Here is a 21,576-nt window from a genome sequence, read left to right on the forward strand (position 1 = left end):
TTTGCCGGGTTCGCTGATCGATTGGTTCTCGTATCTCTATTTTTTGCGGCTATCTCACGCTCCTCCGATGAGCGCGTCTGCCTGGTGCTATAATTAAATGCTAAAATCGCATAGACTGGCATATGTTAGACCAAATTGAGGCCCCGCACACAACAAATTAATCTGCGAAGCATAAAGCCATTTCTATAGACAGCAATTAAACAAAGATACATCCTCAGCCAATGATTTCGGATCATTAATTCAAGAAATCAGCACTATAAGCGCTTCCTGTTATGGGAAATTACACCGCCCGTTTTATATTTACAATCATTTCGTTTCCTTTATTATTATGAGCAAATTACATAAAGGGAAATTTAGCTTACCTTACCTGTGCTATTCATTTTTTGGTTCCTTTTAAATATTTTCAAGTTTAAAAGGCTGCCAAAAATAGCCAACAATTTAAGCCACATTAGTTGCGGTCCACATTTTGTTGCACCCACCCAGACACCTCCAAAAAATAAATAAAAACAACGTTTGTCGCTTTATTATTTTTGCAATAATAATTTATTATTATATATTATTTTTAAACTTTTTCGCTTGGTTGCTGGTGTTGGTTTTGTCTGTCGGTTGTCGGCTGCTGTATTATTTTAATCGTATTTATTATAATAATTTCTGTGTTTTCACTGCGAGCGGCGAAAAGTTGCACAATATTTGAACCGTTATTGTTGTTTGCTGATTCGCGGAATTATTTGTTCTTTGACTATTGTTATGACTAAAGTTAATCTGTGTATATATATAGGGTGTATATATAATAGCATATGAAGCGTTTAAATAGTTTTTTAATGTCAATTTTTGATCATTTTTCCTTCATTACGTTTTTTGTTTTGCTTTTGCAACGGGCATACAAGTTTGTTTTGTTTAGCATTTATTATTAATATTCTTTATTTGATATATATATAATATGAATTATTGTTTATCGCCTAGGCAAGTGAAATACTTGAAGTTAATTATTTTTATATGCTAATTTTTAGTATTACGGACTTACTGCACTCCTGCTAGGCTAGTGAATAAATTAAAACCTTAGCATTAGAAAAACTACATCGTAAAATAAATCAAAGTTTTATCCATCATCTTTAAAACACTAAAAAGCGGCTCGTAAGATTTATTTTCTGTACTCCCTAAATAACTACGTATTACTTTATATATTTTATATTTCTGTTACATTAATATACTCGAATTGAAGCTAAATCGTAAGGTTTATAAGCAATGCTAAAAATGGTTTCTTTTCGGGGAAGTTAAATGCTAGGTATGCCAACTCTGCCTACACGGGTATTCAGCTTATCGTTTTTCAATTCATTAAAAAGTCTTTCGTATCGGCTGCTATATACAACGTCACTATAAGCTTACAACTGCTCGCTATCGCATCTAAGCACTCAATAAGGGATATCGGAAGTTCTGCATCTTTTCACTACGTCCTTTCTCTATGTACAAAATGGCCGCTCCAACGTTTGCAACGTTCTCAAAACTCCAACTTTTTTCATCTTAGGTATGTACACACTTCTATCCATCCACTTCATCACCCACTCAAGAGCCGCCGCCGGTTGGGATTGCACTCTGAGATCAAATAAATCCTCGCCACCTCACCTGACCAGGTGTTTAGTTGGCGCTGCCGAAGAGCACGGAGTTCTTGTAGTAAGCCGTCGGCCGCTCCGACAGCGGACTCTTCACATCCCGCTCGGCATTGGCGGCACGGCTCTTGCGCTCCATTTCAAGCTCCTGAGCCAGGGATTCTGCAAGGAGATCAGTGTGGAAATGGGGAACCTTTATTTAGAGGCAATAATAATCAATAATCATTCCATTGAAATACTTTTAGGTTGAATGTGACAAAGTGTTTTTAATGGCATGTTACTTAAATTAGTTATGGAAGTACTGCTTTTCAGGACTATGATATGCTTTATAATTCAGGAATTAGCTTTTGCTATTACTCAACTTATTAACTGACACTTATCCCACAATCTTAAACAAGATAATATGTTTCCAGCTCTCAACTCACCGGAATAGTTTTGCCAGAAGGCGCCGGTGGCCATCAGATCGATGCCCGGATAGCTCCACGGACCCTTTCCATTGCTGGCTGCTGCTGCGGCTGCTGCTGCGGCGGCCGCTGCTGCAGCAGCCAAGCTGCCCTCTGCTGCCACAGAGGCTGCTGATCCGCTGGGCGGTCGCTCGTCCCGATCGCGACTGCCGCATCTGGATGGAAACAAAGAAATGGAAAATGTTTATAAATAATTAATTAATAAATTAATAAATAATACCACATTCTTCAGAATCTTTTCCAAAATGGAAAACACAAACAGTAACAATTCATTTCCCCATTTAAAACCTAAAGTGGCAATAACCATTTAAGGACTCCCCATTGATACACTATGATCTTTATGAGCATATTGCTAATGGATATTCCACATACCTTTTTGTGTTATCCTCGTCGTGGGCGGCCAGTGAGGCAGCTGAGGATCGTGGTTGGCGCTCCACGGAGCCCTCGTGATCGGAGTGCGGCTCCCGTTTGAAGTGGGTGGGGGAATCCGGGCAGTTGAGGCCGGCGGAGATGGAACCGGAAACGGAACCAGCCGAATGTCCGGCGGTCACATCACAGGAGGAATTGGAGGCCAGGGACTTGTCCGATTTTTCACTGCCAGCATCGTTTTCTACGGAAGATGGTCAATAGAAGAAGAGGGCGCTGTGTTGGTTAAAAAGCGTAGGGTGGCAATTTGGGCGTGGGCCAGGTGGTTTTTAATCAATTTTTTGTTTAATCAATTTTCCAAAATGTAAGCTACATTTGTGTTCAGCTATTTAAAAAACCTTTTTTCTTACTTTATTACTAGGCATTTATACTTTTTGATGTATTTTTTTGAAGAAACGAAACTTTTAAGGAATCTAGTTGATTTTTGCTATTATTCTATAAATGATTTAGTTACATTTCGTAATCAATATCTAATTGGAACAGGTGTTTTAGAATGGATAAAAGGTGGTGGGGATTTTATGGGGGATCTGTTAGCCATGCGTGATGCGTGTCCTTGACCCTCGGAACTCACCTTTCATTGTCTCCACGTCGCCGCCATGGCTGCTGCTGTTGCTATTGTTATTGTTGTTATTATTGTTGTTGTTATTGTTGCACTTGGCATCACCGCCACCGCCGCCACACGCCTCCGACTCACTGCAAGCCGATCCAGATCCACCGCCTCCGCTCCCGTTGGCATTCGGACTGCCCTTCACCGCACCGCTGCCGCCACCAAGCTGCTGCTGATAGCGGATGCGGATCTTCCGCTCGCGTCGGAAGCGCTTCTGGTAGAGCACTAAAATTGAAAAAAAAAAAGAGAAAAATACTTATTAAACATGATTTTAAGCGCAAGTTTAAACAACGATAGCTACTACTATTTCTGTGTGCCATAGAAAAAATTACTTCAAAACTGCACGCACAAGTATCGAATGGATTGCACTTCGCAGAACTGTATTTGCAAACTGATAGATTGCTATCACTGACCCACTGATCCCTGCGAAAGCACCACCATTCTGCACAAATCATGATGCGAACATTAACACAAAATTCCTTCCACGGAAATGTCAGGAGATAGGAAAAGAAAACAGAGCTCCGAGTCCCGGGAACAACAGAACAACAGCAAATACTGAGCCCCAATGAGCGATAGATAGATAGATCGTGCGGCGATCTCGTACTGGTAACTGGTAATTTGATCGATTCAAACGATTCTGGGTCTGCCCGGCTTTCTGGTTCTGGTTTTCGATCGGGTTTTGGGCTTTGGTTGTGGCCTCCAGTTCTCTGGCTCGTTGCCTGTGCCAATTCAAGTGCGCATCCGGCCGTGTGTGTGGGCGCAATTATGTTTATTGATCCTGACTTGCAATCATTCCAGATCGCGAGCCATAGAAAAGGTGCACAGAAAAAAATGAAGGAGGCGGCAAATATAGGGAAAAAACTGCTTTGTAGATTTCTTGGGGCTTTGAAATAATTTTAAAAATATTTTTAAAAAATTTATATAAATCGATCTTAAGTCTGTTATTTAAAAAAAAAAAACCTCAAGCTTCTGAAAGAGCAAAAATGTCAGAAAACTTCTTTTTAAAGATTGTCCATATAGTTTAATAACTTATTTAATTTTGATAGAAATTTCTCGTTGGCACAGAAAATTTCTGCCAGTGCACCTGATCGACTGCGCCGATGAGGATGGATGCGATGAAGCGTGGTGACAGCCGTTTTGAGGGTGGAGCCACAAAATCAACCTCAAATCAAATCCAAAATCTGTTGCAGGCATATTGAATTTCAGCGAGGATCGGCTGATGGCATTGCCCTCCATCCGCAGCTCCATTCCATTCCATATTCCATGCGATGCGATTCGATTCGATTTTGCGCCATTCCAAAACGCCAAAACGCCAGCACCCACGCTCACCCACAGCAAATGGCCAATTGTTGCCATGTTCTGAACTCGAAAAGTGGAAACTCAAGCCCGTACATGGCTGCGATTTTTATCGCCGGCGTTATTATTAGTTGCAATTAGATGTCTATGTATGCCTGTGTGGCATTTTGCATAGTTGCATGCAATTTTTTTTCGGTATTCGTTTGCTGATTTATGTGCGGCATTTCCCTCCATAATTTTCCCACAAAGTAAGGGGAAAGGCGGAGATTAAGTTATGGCCGGGTCGGTCAGTCGGTGGGCAATTATAGTCTGCCCTGGTTCCCTTTGTTTTCGCATTGTAATTCCGCTGTTTTCGTTTCTTTCTTGGTTTTTTCTCTATTTTTCTTTTTTTTTTTTTGTTTTTTTTGGGTGGAGCTCCGGTTTTTTGGGTGGCTCAATGGCGGCTTCTAAATTTGAGGGTTGCAAACTTTAGTAGTTGTAAGCCTAATGAATTGCGATTATTGATTACAAAGTGGCCGCCGATATATGAATCAATTTTTGAAATATGCAATTGAAAAATTACGGAGAAAAATAGTTTTTGATTGGGACATTACTTCAAATTACTTCATACTAGTTCATTTTCTAATTTGCAAATCGAACATTTTCCTTAAAGCCATAGTTATTATTTTTGAGCAGAAAAACACATTATCAAATACCCTTTTCAAGTCATATAAAGCTTCTTTTGGTCTTATGTTTGGTTAATTGGTTGAGTGGATTCTGTTTTCAGAACTTTTCTCTCAATTAGGCTTAGTTCTTCACGAGAGGTAATCAACCCTTAACCCCTGACAACCCTTTTAAGGTCTTTTCACGAAGTCATCACAAGGAAACGCCAGAACAACAACCAATTAAAGGATTTCTGTATGTGCAACTCGGATTCCACTTCCCAATCCCCATTCTCAACTCCAACTCGCTCCACATTTTTGTTTGGCTACTTTTTGCCAATCATTCGAGTGTAACTAAATAATGAAATGATATTAAATTCATTTGAATTGTGATTTCTGTTGAAAAAGGCCAGGAGACAGAACGGCAGCCTGAGCCTTAAAACCCTTTATATTTTTTTCTTTTTAGCCCGCAACCTGGCGACGACCACCAGAGTGGAGGGGTTAAGGGGGCCAAAAGGGGTTGAGAGGGGAGCATTCGCAGACAGTCGGCATATCAGGTGTCATTGTCATTTGAGTCAGATTGCATTAAGTGCGCCCGATTGGAGTCGGAATCGGCATAGGACGACCGAAGGAGCTGGACGGGATGTGAGTATGAATCTGAATCTGGAGCTAAATGTGGACATGGATGCGAATGTGGCGCACTGTCAGGACTGATTTGCTACACCAACTGTGGATGGATCGCCACTCACAGTGAACTGACGCTAATGTGAACCGGTTTGCGGTTCAAGAAGATTTGAAGACGCAAATAGAAGATATCTATCCGAAATGGCATTCATATTCTAAAACTTAGAGGGCTAAATTTTCTTGAGTCTTATTTAATCATTAATTATATCAATTTGTTTACTCACCTCTCAGTTTACGTTCATCAACCAGCTGGCGTTCCAACGAATCTTTCACTTCGCGTTCTCTTAAAACATCCATTTTGAGCTCAGCTAAAAGTATATTTGAACCAAGATTTTGAAAATTAGTAATGCTGGAAATTATATCATTACTTTAAAAAACGAACTGCAATTTAAAATAGCTAAATTGTTAATAATCTAAATTTTCATGCAGTTATTTTTTTTTTTTAAAGGAACTACTACTAATATATTTCTAGATTTAAAATCTGAGACTCACCCTTTTCGTAGCTGATTTGCCGCTCCTGCTGCCTGGCATTATCGGCGGCCACCTTGAGCAGGCTCTGGATGTTCCTGAGCAGCGTTTCCGTGGAGCTGGCTGGCACGGCGGCATGAGCATCGATGCCCAAGGGGCCCAGGGCCAGACCTCCGGCCAGGGCGGCCGCATCGTTGGCGGCCAGGAGCGCCTCGTTGGGGGTGAGGGCACCACCGCCGCCGGTGGGCCCATTGGCCACCGCACCACCGCCCACTGCCGCCCCGTTTGCCACAGCTGCAGCTGCGGCCAATTGGGAGTAGTTCAAGGCTCTTTGGTGCTGAAGCGCGGCTGCCGCTGCCTCCGCCGATGAGGGGGATCCCCGCTGGTGTGGAGGCACCACACCCAGGTGGGACAGACCCACCGTCTGGTGGTGGTGCGAGGCGGCATGCTGGTGGAGCTGGTGTGCGGCCGCTGCCGCTGCAGCCGCTGCAGCGGCCGCTGAGCCCGTGGACAGATTATCACGTTCCGTGTCACTCAAATCTGTCAGAAAAGACACGAATTCCGAACGGAGTCAGTCAGAAAATGTCACATTTATCGTTTATCGCGCACATTGTGCACTGCTGCTTATCGCACAAGTGGGATCGGATCAATGTAAAGTCCACTCACCTTCGTCATCTTTGGCCAGGCAGCGTTCATCGACTTCGGATTGGTTCTCGTCGCTCAGGTTCTCCTCTTCCTCCTCGTCGTCCTCGACGCCGATTATGCCGCCGCCCACATGGGAGGCAACGCCACCTCCGACGCCACTGCGACTGCCCTCGTCCAGGCTGCGGGAGCCCCCTCTTCCCGGGGATCCTGCCACCGAGTGGCAATCGCTGCGCTCACTGCCCGCGTCACAGTTGCTTCCGCCGTGGTCTGTGTTTCCGCCGGACTTGCTAAGATTCAGCACCGGACTCTGACGCGTGGGAGAGCCTATAAAAGGAAATTAAAAAACATAAAACTTTTTTTTAAACTCGTGTATGGAAATAAGTCTGGTGGATTATTTATAGTTTTCTAGTATGTTAATTTACATTATTTTGCACATTACAATGCTTCTACTTACAATTCCTGGAGCTGAGATCCCTGGGCTTGTGCTCGGCCACCATCACATTTCCCACCCGATCGACGACCGCACCACCCACTCCCATCGCCTGCTGGCGCTCATCCGTTCGCTCCTCCCGCAATCGCTCCAAATGCTTGACGATGTCCTCGTAGGCCGCACGGCAATTCTCCCAGATTCCCGATCTGGCCAAGGCGTCCATATTGGCCGCCGACATTCCGGCGTTCTGGGCAGCGGCCTTGAGCATCTGGCTTTCGGGACGGGCGTGCAATCCGTGGGGCGGCATTCCCGGCGACATGAGAGCCGCCGCTCCCGGATGGTGGGCGTTCATCTGCATGAAGGCCATGTGATTGATGGGCGGCGGATTGTAGCCATTGGCCAAAAGTGGCGATTTCATATCTGGTAAAAAAGGAAAAAAATAAGTTATGCTTAACCGTTCTAAACTTTGCTAAACTATTATATTTTTCTAATTTTAAATTTAAATTTAAATTTTAAACCATTTTACTCTAATTTGTATTAGTCACATTTACTTGGCAGTTTAACGTTAATCAATACTTCATGCCTCTGTCCTGAGCTCTGCTAAATATTTTAATTTCGAAATACATATTCACTCGTCCATTGGCCCATCCTCGCCAATATTTGCCTTTCATTTTGATGGCTCGCCCAACTGACACCTGTTCTTGTCTGTGTCTGCCACATATAAATTTTATACTGTATATATATATATATATACCTATACATGGCCTGTCTATTGTCTGAGCGGCCAGACTAAACACAACAACTAAATGCACCCACACACACGGCAAATATACAGATGCTTTTCTATCTGGCGTGTGTATCTACGGCTGTCATTTGTTTGCACTATGTACATACACATGCACATGTATGTATGTATATATGCTGTCATGTGTACATGGCTATGTGCATTTAGACAATTTAGTGGGCCATTAAATGCTTTAAAATTCACTAAAGTGCTAACATTGTAAGTTGGCGAAAATTCGTTGGCTTCGGAATGCAATTAAACGATGGTCGTTCGTATGTGAAAATGCAGTTAAAAATTTATAGAAATGCCTTGTGCACTTTTTATTAATAATGCAATATCACTCAAGTATCAACGCCCCATAATTCACTTCAGGCAACCTTTTCTTTATGGCCATAAATGACGGGGCGAAAAAGAGCAAACAGTTTTTCAGACCCATCTTCGTTTCAGAAGGCGCCGGCGGCGCATGGTTCTAAAGAAAAAGATTTTGAGATTTCATTCGATTGGGCTTTTGTGGCTGTTCGGGTATCTTTCAATATTGTGCGTTTCGGACACATTAATAGAAAGGGGCGTGGACGAAGTTGTCAGCTCGGCACTCTCTCTCCTTCTAGGGATCATAGAGAAATATGTAAAAATCAATTAAATATAAGTCCGCTTGTACTTATCATAATTACAGACACAGATACAATTCGAAAATTCAGTTGAATGCGATTTCCTGTGCCAGTACAAATCACAGTGCGGAATTCGACTTGATTGTGGCTTTGGCTGCCATTTATCTGTGGTGTGGTGGTGGCTCTGGCTTTAGCTTTGGCTGGGAACGTAGCCAAAGTATCTGTATCTGTAGCTGTGTATCCGTTTCGTTTTTGTTCGTTTGGCTGTGCTGTGTAAGCTGTAATCAGCCAACAAGCAGCGACCACAAATCACAAATGGCGGCAGCGACGATCATCGATCGACTGGCTGGGGAAGCACAGAAATACAGAAACTCAACAGCCGCCGATCCCCGAAAGCGAGTTATGTGGCCAATCTGGGAATGATTTCATTACAATTCGAATCCGAATTCGTGGCCCCTGCGGCCATGCCACTCAATTGTGTGAGAATTGCAATTGGCAGCGGCAAGTGGGAACTTGAAGTGCACGGTAAAAATAGTGGTAGCTGTCCACTTGAATTTAAAGTTAAAGTTATGTATGACAAAACAAAAATCTTCAAAAATACACCTGTTTTTCTACATGAAGGTCACACTGGGTAGTTCGTAATGTTAGGTCACACCAATATAGATTGTATTCAATTACTTACCACTTATGTGCCCGTTTTCATAGGCATAGTCGCCGTTGTCCAGGCGATGCTTCTTCAACTGCGGATGCTGCGATAGATGAGTGGGCGGCAGGGAAAGCCCAACGGGTCCCCTTTTGGGCGGTCTACCCGGTCTGGAACTGCGGAATTGCAGAGAGTTACTGTTGGGTTGAGAGCAATGGACAATATCCGTGGTATCAGTACAAAAAAATGCCAAATGCCTCAGCTCAGTGATCGCAATTCAGCAAATTTATGGGTGGGATTAGTAATGGAGAACAAATGCTTATTTTGGCATTGTGCTGCTGCATTTTCACGCTTATTATTAGATATATTTGGTAGAACGCAACTTGAGAGCCTAAAGTGGAAAATATTTAACAAAACTTGAAATTAAATGAAAATTTATTGCTTAGGCAAAGAAAAATGGCTTCCAGTACATAGAGCTCATCTTAAAATTGGTAACTCTTTCACACAAAACCGTGGTAGGCATTCAAAGGTAATTTATGGCCCTCGTCATGATTTATATGTGCCAGACCGTGCTGAATATTTAAAAATAATATTGTTGTAAATTCTTTTGTTTTATTTGCTTCTGTAAAAGCCGAGCAGTTCCTTCGCCAAAAAGTGTCTATAATTTTTTGATAGCCTGTCTCGCCGTAAACGCATCCATCACGGCTTAACTTTTCCGCGGAATCTTGCTGTTTAATAATTTTCCCCTCCGAAAAATGCCATTTTTAGCCACATTCCCCACCCCTCGCCCGCAAGTTGCATTGCCTAATTAAGCTTCAACCAACTTTAGTGAGCACCCCGTTGACTTGAGACAAATAAAAAGCCAAAAACGAGTAGAACGAAAACGTGCTACCATTTTAATTATGTGCCATAAAAAAATGTACAACCCGAAACAGCAACAACAATAAAGCGAGCCAACAAACGGAGCTGAAGAAAAACGTATGGAAAAAGAAAGAGTTCAACTATTTTTTCAAGTAATTTATGCCTGCAATTGCTGCTATTTGTATAAAAAATATTTAAACAAGTCTTGGGCAAATACTTGACGCAGGTTAAGCTAAATAGTTAACCGAAGAGGCATAAACAACTTGGCGCAGCGGGTGGAAGTTATGACAAACAAGAGATAAAACCCCACAAGCAGCGCGGGGGTCGGATCCAAAAAACCCAAAAAGTAAAGCCAAAAAAATAATAATAAGTATACGAAGCAAAAACTGACTAAGTGCAGCAAATACTACGAAGGGGAGCCGGGTCTTGATCAAATAGAGCGACCCCTTCCATCCAGATGGTTCCTCTTCCTAGCAATTAAGTTATGGAATCTTCATTCCATGTTTGCCGCTGGTACACAGGTGTCCCCTTAGAAGCCAAAAGACAGCGGCGATGGGCAAATAAACACAGGTAGCAATGATCGTGTGCACGATATAAATTATGCCATGCATACTCCATACACATATGTATGTAGTCTCCACATATATGTATCTACATATATGATGGCGAAACTCTTGAACAATTTGTAATTGTGCGTTCTTCGGATAACGATTCTTCCAAATATTTACAGTTACATATTGCCACAGCCAATATTTGCGGCTGGATTTTAATTGTGCTCCATTAAACGTTCAACCACAAACAAGTCGGATTGTTGTCTTGGCCCCTTTGGGTCAAATAAAGAGACTCCTTAGCCATGAATCATTCCGAGAACGAAAGAATACCAGCGAAAGTGTTTCTGGGTTCTAATCGGAATCGGAAGGCCGTTGTTCCCCCGCATGTGACGTGCAAAAAAGACCGAGACCCGTGCGCCTGTCAGTCAGTCAAGTTGTATGAATTTATGCGAAGTGAGTTGGAGGTTGTGCGGGCAACACTTTCATTGGAAAGTTTTCGGTTCTGTCAGGCTGACATGTTTGTCTGGTTCAGAAAATTTCGCTTCGCAAGAATATGTCTTTTGCATAAGTTTCGGGAAAGATTGGATAATTGGGTCGAGGCATGTACGTAATGGTCACATGGTGATGCAATATCTAAGATCTGCAAAATGTGCTTTGATGGAGAACTGGGCTGATCTGGTTGGGAACATGCTAGTGTATATAGACTTATAGAAAACCCTCTTTAAAAGTTTGTGCTGTAGGGTAACTATGTAACTTCCAAATGCCAAATAACTAATTTAACTGGCTCAGTAAGTTAATTTTTCAAAACCGGATAAGCTGAAAAATAATTTTCTGTTAATTTGCATTCCGAAATGTTCAGTGGTTAAGACCAAATTGCAATCTGTCGACCAGAGACCAACTGCCATTTTTGCTAATTTATGCACCGTTGTCACTCGCCGTGAATGTCATTTTGCATTTTTTTTTCGCACAGCGGACAAACGTTTAGTCAGGAATAAACAACAATTTGTCAAAATAGTCGCTGTGTCCAATGCCTGTGGCCCGAAACAAGTAAAACAATATAATAGCAGCCCGCGGAGGAGGAGGAGAAGGAGTGAGGAGGAACCGGTTACCAACACTGGCCACACAATTCTCGAACCAGTTTGCAGCTGTCTCCTTGCGTCTCCCCGACGATCGTACATACACACATGTACATACGAGTATATTTCAATAATCAAGGGATAGCTGAGTTGTTAATTAATGACTTGCGACCGGGACGCTTGAAAAACAGCCGCCAAAATATGCGCCAAAGTGCGCTAAATATGCCACTGCCACTTCACTTGCAGTTGCAGTTGCATAAATCGAATCGAATTGGATCGATCCGCATCGAATCGCATCGAGTCTTGCCAAATCGAATAGTTAACATCGGGCTAGGAAGGCGTTCCCGGCATTTGTCAGCGAATCCACACTCCCTGGGCTTAACCCACTGCCCCCGGCGATTCGGCGATCTGGCGTCCAGAAACTGGGGCTAAGCTGCAAATTGGCAAATCAATTATATTTATGGCCAAGTTGCCACCTTGCGACCGCGTTGCAGAGCGTGCTTGCCGGCAACTAAATCAATGCAATCCCAGTAACCGACAATTAAATGTGTGCCTGCAACACAATTTCCATATTTGCAATTACCAATGCCGAGTGCTCACAGAGCAGGATGTTAATTGAATCCATAGCCTCAAATTGAATCTCGCCCCTCGCGAACCGTTGCCATTTGTCTGAAAGCCGTAAACCCGACAATATGCATTGGAAATTCCCAGAAAGAAGCCGAGAAAGAATACCGCTTGTGTGTTGGCGCTTGAAGTTGGCTCGAATTTCTTTCGTTGTTAACAATAAATGTTATTGGAATTTGCATTGAGCTCAACGAGACAAAGACAGCGCTGACTTCAGTCGACTTTCGTATTCATTGTTAAATGACATGCAAATGTACGAATGACATGGCATTCGCCAAAGGGTTTTGAAAGCGGGGCCCCAGATCCACAGGGCAGGTCTCAGGGAAATATTTCCAGGCTAATTGTGGGTTTTACGCCCTGTACTTCTCCAAATGATCAAGTACATCATTTAATGGAAGCCACTGACAATTGGAATCGTAAATTATACAGCACAAACTAGATTTGTTTGAGTACTCTCAATGGAGGCTAATATTAGATTTCTGCGCTGAATTAAAATGATTGTATAACTTGTTAAAAAACTACGTATTAAAATTTATTTGTACCCAGACTTGAAAGACTTAAGCAGTTCTCTAACATAATTGGCATCATTGGCAAAGATAAATAATATTATATTGGCAGCATTGCCGGAAAAAACGTTTTTTCTGCTAAATTTGGAAGTATTTTAGGTTATTGAAGTTGAGAATCTTGTAAAATAGTGTTAGTATTGTAACACACGACACTTTTCGAATATTTAAATGAAAATCACATGGTTATTAGCAATTTTGGGTGGCCTTCTTTCCTCCCCAAGCCAAAGCCATATAATTTCAGCCAGCTACTTGCGATTTCCCCCCGACCAACAACAACAGCCCCATATGTGCAGTGCATTAATGCAGATTTCTTGGCAATTGTTTTTGCATACTTTGTTTTTTCCTCACTCACTTCAATTTCAATTGGCGTGCTAATAACTCATTTAGTTCGCAACAAAAAACAAAAACCGAACAGCGGGCCACAAAAAATGTAGCTACAAACATGGCACACCAACAATGGATTGGATGGCTAACCAAGATCGCCCCCACTTCCCTTTCCTTTAATTGCGACTATATCGCATCTCATGATGCTGAGAGAATACTCGTACTCGACTATGCCGACTTTATATGAACACTGTGTGCAGTTTTGTTTTAGGCTCTGTAATTATTATAAAAATAAATTGAACTATTGTTGCCTCATTTAGATTGAACAGAGAGGCAGCCACAATGTTGCTTTTGTTATTCGGTTACACTCAATTAAGCTGAATTTGCAAAATGCAAATGGCCCGAATGAAACTCACACCTCGAAAATCATAGACTCGAATTATTTTAGAAATTTAATATAATTATATTTTGTTTTCTTCTTTTTTGTTGTTTTGGCTTTTTTTTTTTTTTTTGTTTCCTTGCAACACTTTTCCGCCTCTCATTTTGACAGCCCGAGGAGTTCGGTTGGTTCAGTTGATCTCTTGATTGTCAGTCAGTCATTTGTGATTAGACATTCGACAGTCGCCGCTATTGTTGGATGGCATAAATTATAGTCTGTCTCTACAACAAAGCGCTGCATATGAAATCCACATAATAAATCAATGTGCTGTCGTAATTTGTGTTAAGTTATTTGTAATCAATTTGAATTCTCGCCGTACCTCCCCCCTCGGCTGGTGAGATTTATGGGAATATTTTATTCAGTTTGCTATTTTGGTTGAATGGCTTTTTGGGGTTTTCCCGAATATAAGTTTAAAATTAACGCGGCAACAGGCTGAAGATCGTGTAATATGATATATTGCCCGTTAACATATGCTTTCTATTTTAATTATTATGACTGTTTTGAAATGTTTTTTTTTTTAAATTCCACGACTGCTCTAAACTTTAATCTTTAAACCTTTTTATACCTTTTGAACCACTAACCACTAAGGATATCCCTTCTATTATTCCCAACAACTCTTCCACTTATCGAACTCGCTTCCTTTCCCCGCCATCTTCAATCGAACATATTTAACAACAAATTAAACTCAAATGCAGTCAAATCAATCGCTGGCTTTTCAATTCGTTTTTCCATCTTTTTGGTCGAACATTTTTCATTTGGCCCAAACGTTTTGCATAGTTGTGGCCTGCAAGTCCATGGCTTCGATTGGATCGGCTCGGATCGGTTGGTAAGTCTTCGGCGGAGTATGGCTTTAGTCCAATTTAGTGGAAAGGTGTGCCCACCAGCGCGGTCACAACACGTTGCTGTGGCTCATTGGAGTTTCGCCTTTTGCCTCGCTGGCTTTTGAGCCGTTTGGTCGGTGCCGCTTAAACGCCGTTTTAGCCAAGTTAGGTGAAAAATGCCAAGGGAGTGAGGAGTGGAGACCGAACTGTCAACTGTGATCAAAATCAATTGTTTGCCATTTGCCAAACCAAATTGACTGAGCCAAGTCAGTGCGAGTCACACAAAAATGCTGACAAAATTATACGAACCCATGAAATGTCAGTGTCAATAATTTTTGTAATTATGAGAGCATTGAGCTTGAGTACATAAAAAAAAGTTGTATATCTTAAAAAAATCATTATTTTGGTTGGCTGCCATTGGAGAAGCCCCCAACAAAGGCAAACAAATATAATAAAAAATTATTGCAACGTAAGTTTTGATTTGAACAAAAGGCGTATACAATTGGATGAGCTCAAGAGTGTTTTAGAGTGAAAATGTGAGGATCATTGTTCGCAACCAACTAACAGAGGTTCGTCACTAATATTTTTCAAAAAACTTAATAATTTGCAATTTTTAATTCAGTTTATTTGTACTTGGGAAGCCTATTTTCTAACCATTTAATCTGCATGTTAAGAGTATTATTTCCTTTCATATCGTATTTACAAAAATCAATCCACACACCTGTTTCATCTACCGTTAACACCGTTAAGCCCCGCCCCATTTTCTTATCGAAATAAAACCCTTTTTCACGCTCTATTTATAGCATTCACATTCTTTTTTTTTTGCACTTTTTAGCTGGCCATATCCTTTCGACTTCCGCCATTCGAGGCTCGCCCAATTTCCGTTTCGAGTTTAATTAATTTAATAAACAAATTCTTTTCGCTCTAAAAACTCTCAAGTGTATCGATACGATGCGTTTCTTTTTTTTCCTTCGTTAAATAAAATAATAACAAAAAAACCAAAAAGTAGGAGGAGAAAAGTTATTGCCATAGTTTTTTTATTATACTTGTGTGTTTACCTTTCTGGTGGCTTGATCGATAGGCATCTGCAATTAAAAAGAGAAGAAGAAGAGACAAGTGAGGCAAAATTGTTAAACGTTTTGTGTAAGCTTTAATACGAAAAACAAGTACTGCAACATAACGGAAGGAAACAAGGCTTAAATTCGGGGCACAAATGCTGAAAGGGAAGTTTTTCATTGACGGGTTCGTTCTGACGGACTTGCATTTTGGCGGGCAAGCGGGTGTGAAAATGCACACGCCCCGAGAACCCCCCGTCCCCTTTCAACCCCCCTTGACCCCTTTATCCAGCCCACTGGCCAAAAACAATTTGTAATTATCCACAGAGAGCGCTGCCTTCAGCGGTTTCGCATTTCCCCTTTCGCTCGCTCTGCCAACTTGTTTCAATTTAGCGCAAAACTTTTTCAACCTAATAATAGGTTTAACCGCATTTTTAACCGTTCCTCATGTTCGGTCCGGTTCGGTTTTCAAAACCGGGAATCGTACTTAGACTGGGTCTCCTTATTTCTGTTCTGGCTCTCTGTACAACTTTTCATTGAGAAAAATATAACTAGTATATCATATCAACGGACTACATTATAATCCAATGAAATATCATTTATATTTTTGTTCATTTCGATTTGACCTATTTGGCTAGATTTACTTTTCAAAATATATGTTTTCAATAAGACAAAAACCTTACTTTTCTAGCTATTAACATAAGTATAAAAAACTAATAAAAATTACGGCAATCCAAATTTTTAAGCCCGATATCCAAGAAGTTCTCAATTTTTGCCTGTGTACTCAGTTCTCTGAACAAAGCGCATGTGCACTTTGGAGCACACTCCATACATGTGGCTCAGCCCTTTTTCATAATTAACTAGATGGTTTTCCATCGACTTCATTGTGGTCAGCGGCCAGTTCAACCCGTTTTTCACTGCAACTGAGAACTGTAAACACAAATACCCCAGGACTCTACATTGGCTTACAAAAAAAAGGACAGAACAGAACCAAAACCAAAAACGAAGGGATATTGAAATACAAGGTTGTAATCGTTTCGACTGTTGATGTCTCAATGCATGGGCAGTTCAGTTAGTAAATGTTTTTCAAAACCTTTCAGGCGTGGAATGTTTAAATATCCATGAATATTTGGATCTCCTGGGGATCAATCGGAATATTAGCCCTTAATTGTATTGATCTTTCAAGCCTTTTTTATCTTTGGGACCTGAATATACACCATTCGATCTATTTCTGCATATTTCTGTATAAGTCTGCAGCATTTGAAGTAAATTTTTAAATCTTTTGGTTTAAGTTGCAGCTATAAGGAAGTATTTATTTTAGAGACACAAAAATGTCAGTCGCCTTGATAAAATAATAATAAATTGGCTAGCTCGCAAAACTTTCTGTAACCAAGGACAATAGTTTTATTTTAAACCATTAAAAACTTTAGACTTTAGACCGACTAGCTCCTAGATCCCCCTCCAAAGATTACACAAAAAAGAACAACACCCATTTCTACTGAACTCCGTTTTTGCTTGTCGTTTTTTCCACTCGAACGGAAATGAGCTGACAGCGCACCGCACACGTCGATTGCAGAAAAACATCGGATGAAACAGGAGGAAAAGTTGTGCAAGGTGGAAAACTGTTTTACCAACTATTGTTAGAGGCGTTCAAAAGAATTACGCAGCTTTCGGTTAGTTAGCAAGGGGTCACCGGGGAGCGTTACGTTTGCATTGCGTATTTCCGCTAAATGTCATCGGAAAAGGCAAACGGCGAAATGCGAAACGAAAGTTTTTTGATTGCCCGTGTTAATCGATATCGATGCACAAACTATTTGCATTGCAACCGTTGCAAGAATATGCAAGAAGTTGGGGGCAGCGGCGGCAGGGGGTGGAAGTTGAGTGCGTAAGTTGGCTAAAGCGGAAACAGGAAATGAGAAAATTTTGCAGAGCAAACCCCGAACTGGAAATGCAACTAACTGGGCGCATGCACTTTGCGAAATCAGTGGATAGCGGTTAGAAATTTATTTTAAAATCGTAACTAATCGTATTTAAAAACACTTAAATCCCAATCCAATTCTTATATGAAAAAAATCACTACAAGATTTTTCATTTTAATGTAAATCTAAGCAAAAACTCCCTTTGCAAAATATTCGCCTGCACAGCACAGATCAGTGAAACAATCAAATGAAGTCTTGAAATAACGAAAACCCCCCAATTGCGTGTGGAACTGCCCCCAATGCATTTGCTTCGGTTTCGTACCTGGCCGTGGTGCAGTCCCTGTAGAGGATGTCGAAGTCCTTGCAGCAGAGCAACTTGCAGCGATTGACGCCCGGCTGGATGGCGCCCAAGCCGCGCAATATGCGCACCTGTTCCACATTGCAGACGAGCGGTACGATGTCCAGGCGCTTTAGTTTGGTATAGACCGTATGCAGGCCGCCGACCAAGTGCTTCAGGAAGAGCTCGAAGGCCTGCGGCAGGCAGAGCATGGTTTCGTTGCTAATTATGAATGCGGCGACCTTCTGACCCCGGTACTCCACCAGCTTGCACTCATTGGCACTGGGATCCGAGGTGGAGATCGGCGGCGGTGAGTTGTACGACCTTGGCGGCACATGGTGATGGGCGGCGGCCATCAGTTCCAAGGGCGAGGCATGGTGCATCATCTGCAGGGAGTTGAGGAGCCCCAGCGAATGGGGCGGCAGTCCATGGGGCATTCTGGGCGGCAGGCCCGTCGGCAGTCCGTTGCCCGATGGCATTCCATGTGGCGGGGGGCTGAGCTGATGGTGTTGCTGCTGCTGCTGTTGCTGCTGCTGTTGTTGCTGCTGCTGCTGCATCTGCTGCATCATGGAGTGGTTGAGGGAGCTCACCGGACTGACGGCACTGGGATGGCGACTTGGTGAACTGGCCGGTGAGCAACTGGATCCTCGTCCTGTGTGCGAGCTCCGTCCATTTGGACGATCCTCGTTGGCTCCACGCGAACTGTTGCTACCGTCGCGTCCATTGTGCTGCTGCTGGGCTGCTGCGGCTGCTGCTGCTGCGGCTGCCTGCTGCTGCTGCTGGTGATGCATCAACATGGCGGTGGTGTTCATATTGCCCGCGGCTCTTTCAATACCACTATTAATATTGTTATTTATTGCGCCCGCTTTATTGTTGTTATTTTCACTCTGTTCACTTGTCACAGAATCCATACTTCATCATGGCCGACACTTTTGTTTGTTTACTTTTTAATCGATTCGTTAATTTGGCGTTTTTTCTATCGTGACAAAAAATTGACACAAAGTAAGGGAGAAATAGAAAATAGATGGTGAGAGGAAGATAAATAATTAATGAACTTTTAATTCATATTTAATTATTTATTAGGCTTCTGTATGCAAATTCTAAGTGAGCGTGCCTCGTATATTCACATCCGCTTATTATAGGCTTTCAATTTTTAATATTTCTGTAAGTTTTATAATATCAAATTTAAATGGAGACCTGCAAACAATTTCCAAACAATTTAGGATTTGTATTTGGCTCAGCTTTGCTTCTAATTATTAAATGGTGCTTCTATTTTTGAGCCAGTTTAGTTAGTTTTACGGTAGCTACAAGTTTATATTGCTAAATATGTTTTGTAAATTAATATGCTAACAAACATTTTACTTAGAAAGAAATATAGAAAACTAACAGAAAATAGAAAAGTTTAATATTGTCCTTTCAGACATTTTAAGTTACGCATTTAAAGTCTGATTATTTTCTAATTCCCCAAAAAAAAATATCCTCTATTAACAGAACTATTGCTTTGTAAACTTTGCTTTAATTAAGTTTTGTTAAAAACAAGGCAATGAAGCTAATTTGGATCCTTACTGCCCATTTGCAAAAATATACCTATTGTCAGCCCTATTTGAATGATTCGATATAGAACATAGATTTACCTTTAAGGAGGTCTAAAAGTAATTTAAAAACTCAACAGCACTGACACAAGACACTCGCGCACTTTGCTTTTTGAATATATTTGAAATATATACTCTGAATATTTCAAGTTATTTATTCCGATTGCCCGCGTGTGGTAATCGAGTTCGAATAACCGTTTTCGTACTGGAATTTTGGAAACCGGAGCTGTGTCCGTTTTCGAGTACCGTACCGACGGATTGTCACTCAGAGATTGAGAGATGGCAGCTACTCCGCTGCGACGGCGACGGTGGCGTCGCTGCCTCTGCTTCTTCGCCTTCGACTGGTTCCTCTTCCCCCTCTCGTTCGCGAATCGGAGAAATCAACGAAACGAATTGCATTCGAATGGGAATCGACTGAGAGCGAGACGGCGCGAGGCGACGACTGCGAGTGAGCGAGCGAGCGGGCGCTAACGAGTGCTATTTTTTTAGCCCACCCACACACACACGTACGTACGTACACACGAAGCGCTACCGTTATGTACTGAGAGAAATGCGCGCGCAAAAGTTTTATTGCATTACCTTCTCTTGCGAATGACAAATTCGTAATGAAAGGCGAGTTTCAATTCGATTCCTTTCGGATTTTCGTGGCAGCGACGCCGGCAGCGCGGTCGGCCGAGACGAGTGAGCCTGTATGTGTGTGTCTGTGCCTGTGAGAGCGAGCTGGTGTATCTGTATCTGCGATTGTGCAAAACCAGAATACGAATACGAGTACGAATACGAATGTCTGTTGCCCGTCCACGTCTCGCATTACACCAATACCAGGCCAAAAAGGGGAGTGGTATGTGCGATTGATCGGTGTATTTGTATCTGTGTATATTTCTGTGTGCAACCCCGAAAATACAATGACAAACGTAATCGCTCTCTCTCTCTTGCATTCGTTTTATTTATTTTTTCAATTCGTTTGTGCGTGTTGTGTTCTTCAAATCCTCCCGCTCTCTCTCTTTCCCTTTGGAAAAAAAAACCGTTTTTCATTTCAATTTCATTTCGTTTCAGCCTGAGCCCTCTCTCTCACACCATCTCGCCATCTCTGTCGCACGCTCAGGTGGGCTGCAACCAATAAACACGAGCGAGCGAGAAAGCAGCATATTTGCATAGCCAGTCGTACATGTTTGCGCTCTCGCTCGCCCCCATGGGCGACGCCTTATATAAACAAATGACAATTGTTTTGGCATTTTGTGTTGCAAAGTAAATTATAATAAATGCATTGCCAGAGAAGAAAAGTAAAAAAAATGGCTTTACTTCGAGTTTGCGCAGCTGTCTTTGACAAAAAGCATTTTAATTTCAATTAAAAGTAAATGACAAACTTTCAACGAATTATACTTTTCGGGGCAGTGTTGCTATCTCTTTCCGTCCCAAGCTTTGATTTTTTTTTGTCAACCGTTTTCCGTTTCCCATTCGTTTCCATTCGAGTCCCGTTTATTTGTATTTCTTTTTGTGTTGCTGATTCGGAGGAGAGCAGCACTATGACAGGGCATCTTTCTTGCACTTACACATATTGCGATAATGGGGTTTTTTTCGCCTGAGGGGCGTTCGTTTTTCGGGTTCTTATAAATAGCATTGCTTATAAATTCTGGCATCGCACCTTTGCCACCTCTATATGTTTATGTACAATGTATCTGAGAGCTCGGTCATTTTTCTATTATTTGTCTTCGTTTCGCCTTCTGCGATTCTTCTCCATAACGATTGCCATTCCGTCGCCGAACCAATCGCATTCCGTTCTCTCCATTTGAGAGTTCCATGTACATATTTCTTTCTATATGGGAATGGAATACGTCTTTATGTATTGTGTTTGCACATGACGTATGAATTTTTCTTGTTCGTTTCGTTTGGGGCTTTTCTTTTGTGGATTTCCTCACCCACTGTCTTTTAGGTGACAGCAACCATTTAATATTAAATTGATTGCAAATGTGGATTTCCAACAGCTTTTAGAAAATATTTTCTGCCTTTAAAGAGTTTAAAACACAATAATTTTTGTATATAAATATTTTATTTTTACATCGGTTTGTTTCCTAAGCTGTCATTAAAAAATAGTACTAAAAATATGTTAG

At 41.7% G+C, this 21,576-nt stretch overlaps 1 protein-coding gene across 6 annotated transcripts; it reads right to left on the bottom strand.

Annotated features, from left to right (window-relative positions):
* Window positions 1-501: 501 nt before the first annotated feature.
* LOC6614380 lies at window positions 502-20,053 on the bottom strand. Of its 6 annotated transcripts, none has more exons than XM_032722977.1 (12): window positions 19,511-20,053; window positions 17,862-18,852; window positions 15,624-15,650; window positions 9,343-9,473; window positions 7,293-7,688; window positions 6,860-7,162; window positions 6,218-6,733; window positions 5,950-6,033; window positions 3,069-3,329; window positions 2,444-2,681; window positions 2,033-2,226; window positions 502-1,769 (listed from the first exon to the last, which is right to left on the bottom strand). In XM_032722977.1, exons 2-12 carry the CDS (start codon window positions 18,785-18,787, stop codon window positions 1,636-1,638), a joined length of 3,210 nt encoding a protein of 1,069 aa, XP_032578868.1. In that variant the 5' UTR covers window positions 18,788-18,852; window positions 19,511-20,053; the 3' UTR covers window positions 502-1,635. The 6 variants fall into 6 exon arrangements, with proteins under 6 accessions (XP_032578868.1, XP_032578863.1, XP_032578854.1 ...); XM_032722972.1 differs by having other exon boundaries at window positions 9,343-9,479; XM_032722963.1 differs by having other exon boundaries at window positions 9,343-9,500.
* Between the last annotated feature and the right edge of the window lie 1,523 nt (window positions 20,054-21,576).

Source organism: Drosophila sechellia, chromosome 2L, assembly GCF_004382195.2.
Source record: "Drosophila sechellia strain sech25 chromosome 2L, ASM438219v1, whole genome shotgun sequence".
In the NCBI taxonomy this organism is placed as follows: domain Eukaryota; kingdom Metazoa; phylum Arthropoda; class Insecta; order Diptera; family Drosophilidae; genus Drosophila; species Drosophila sechellia.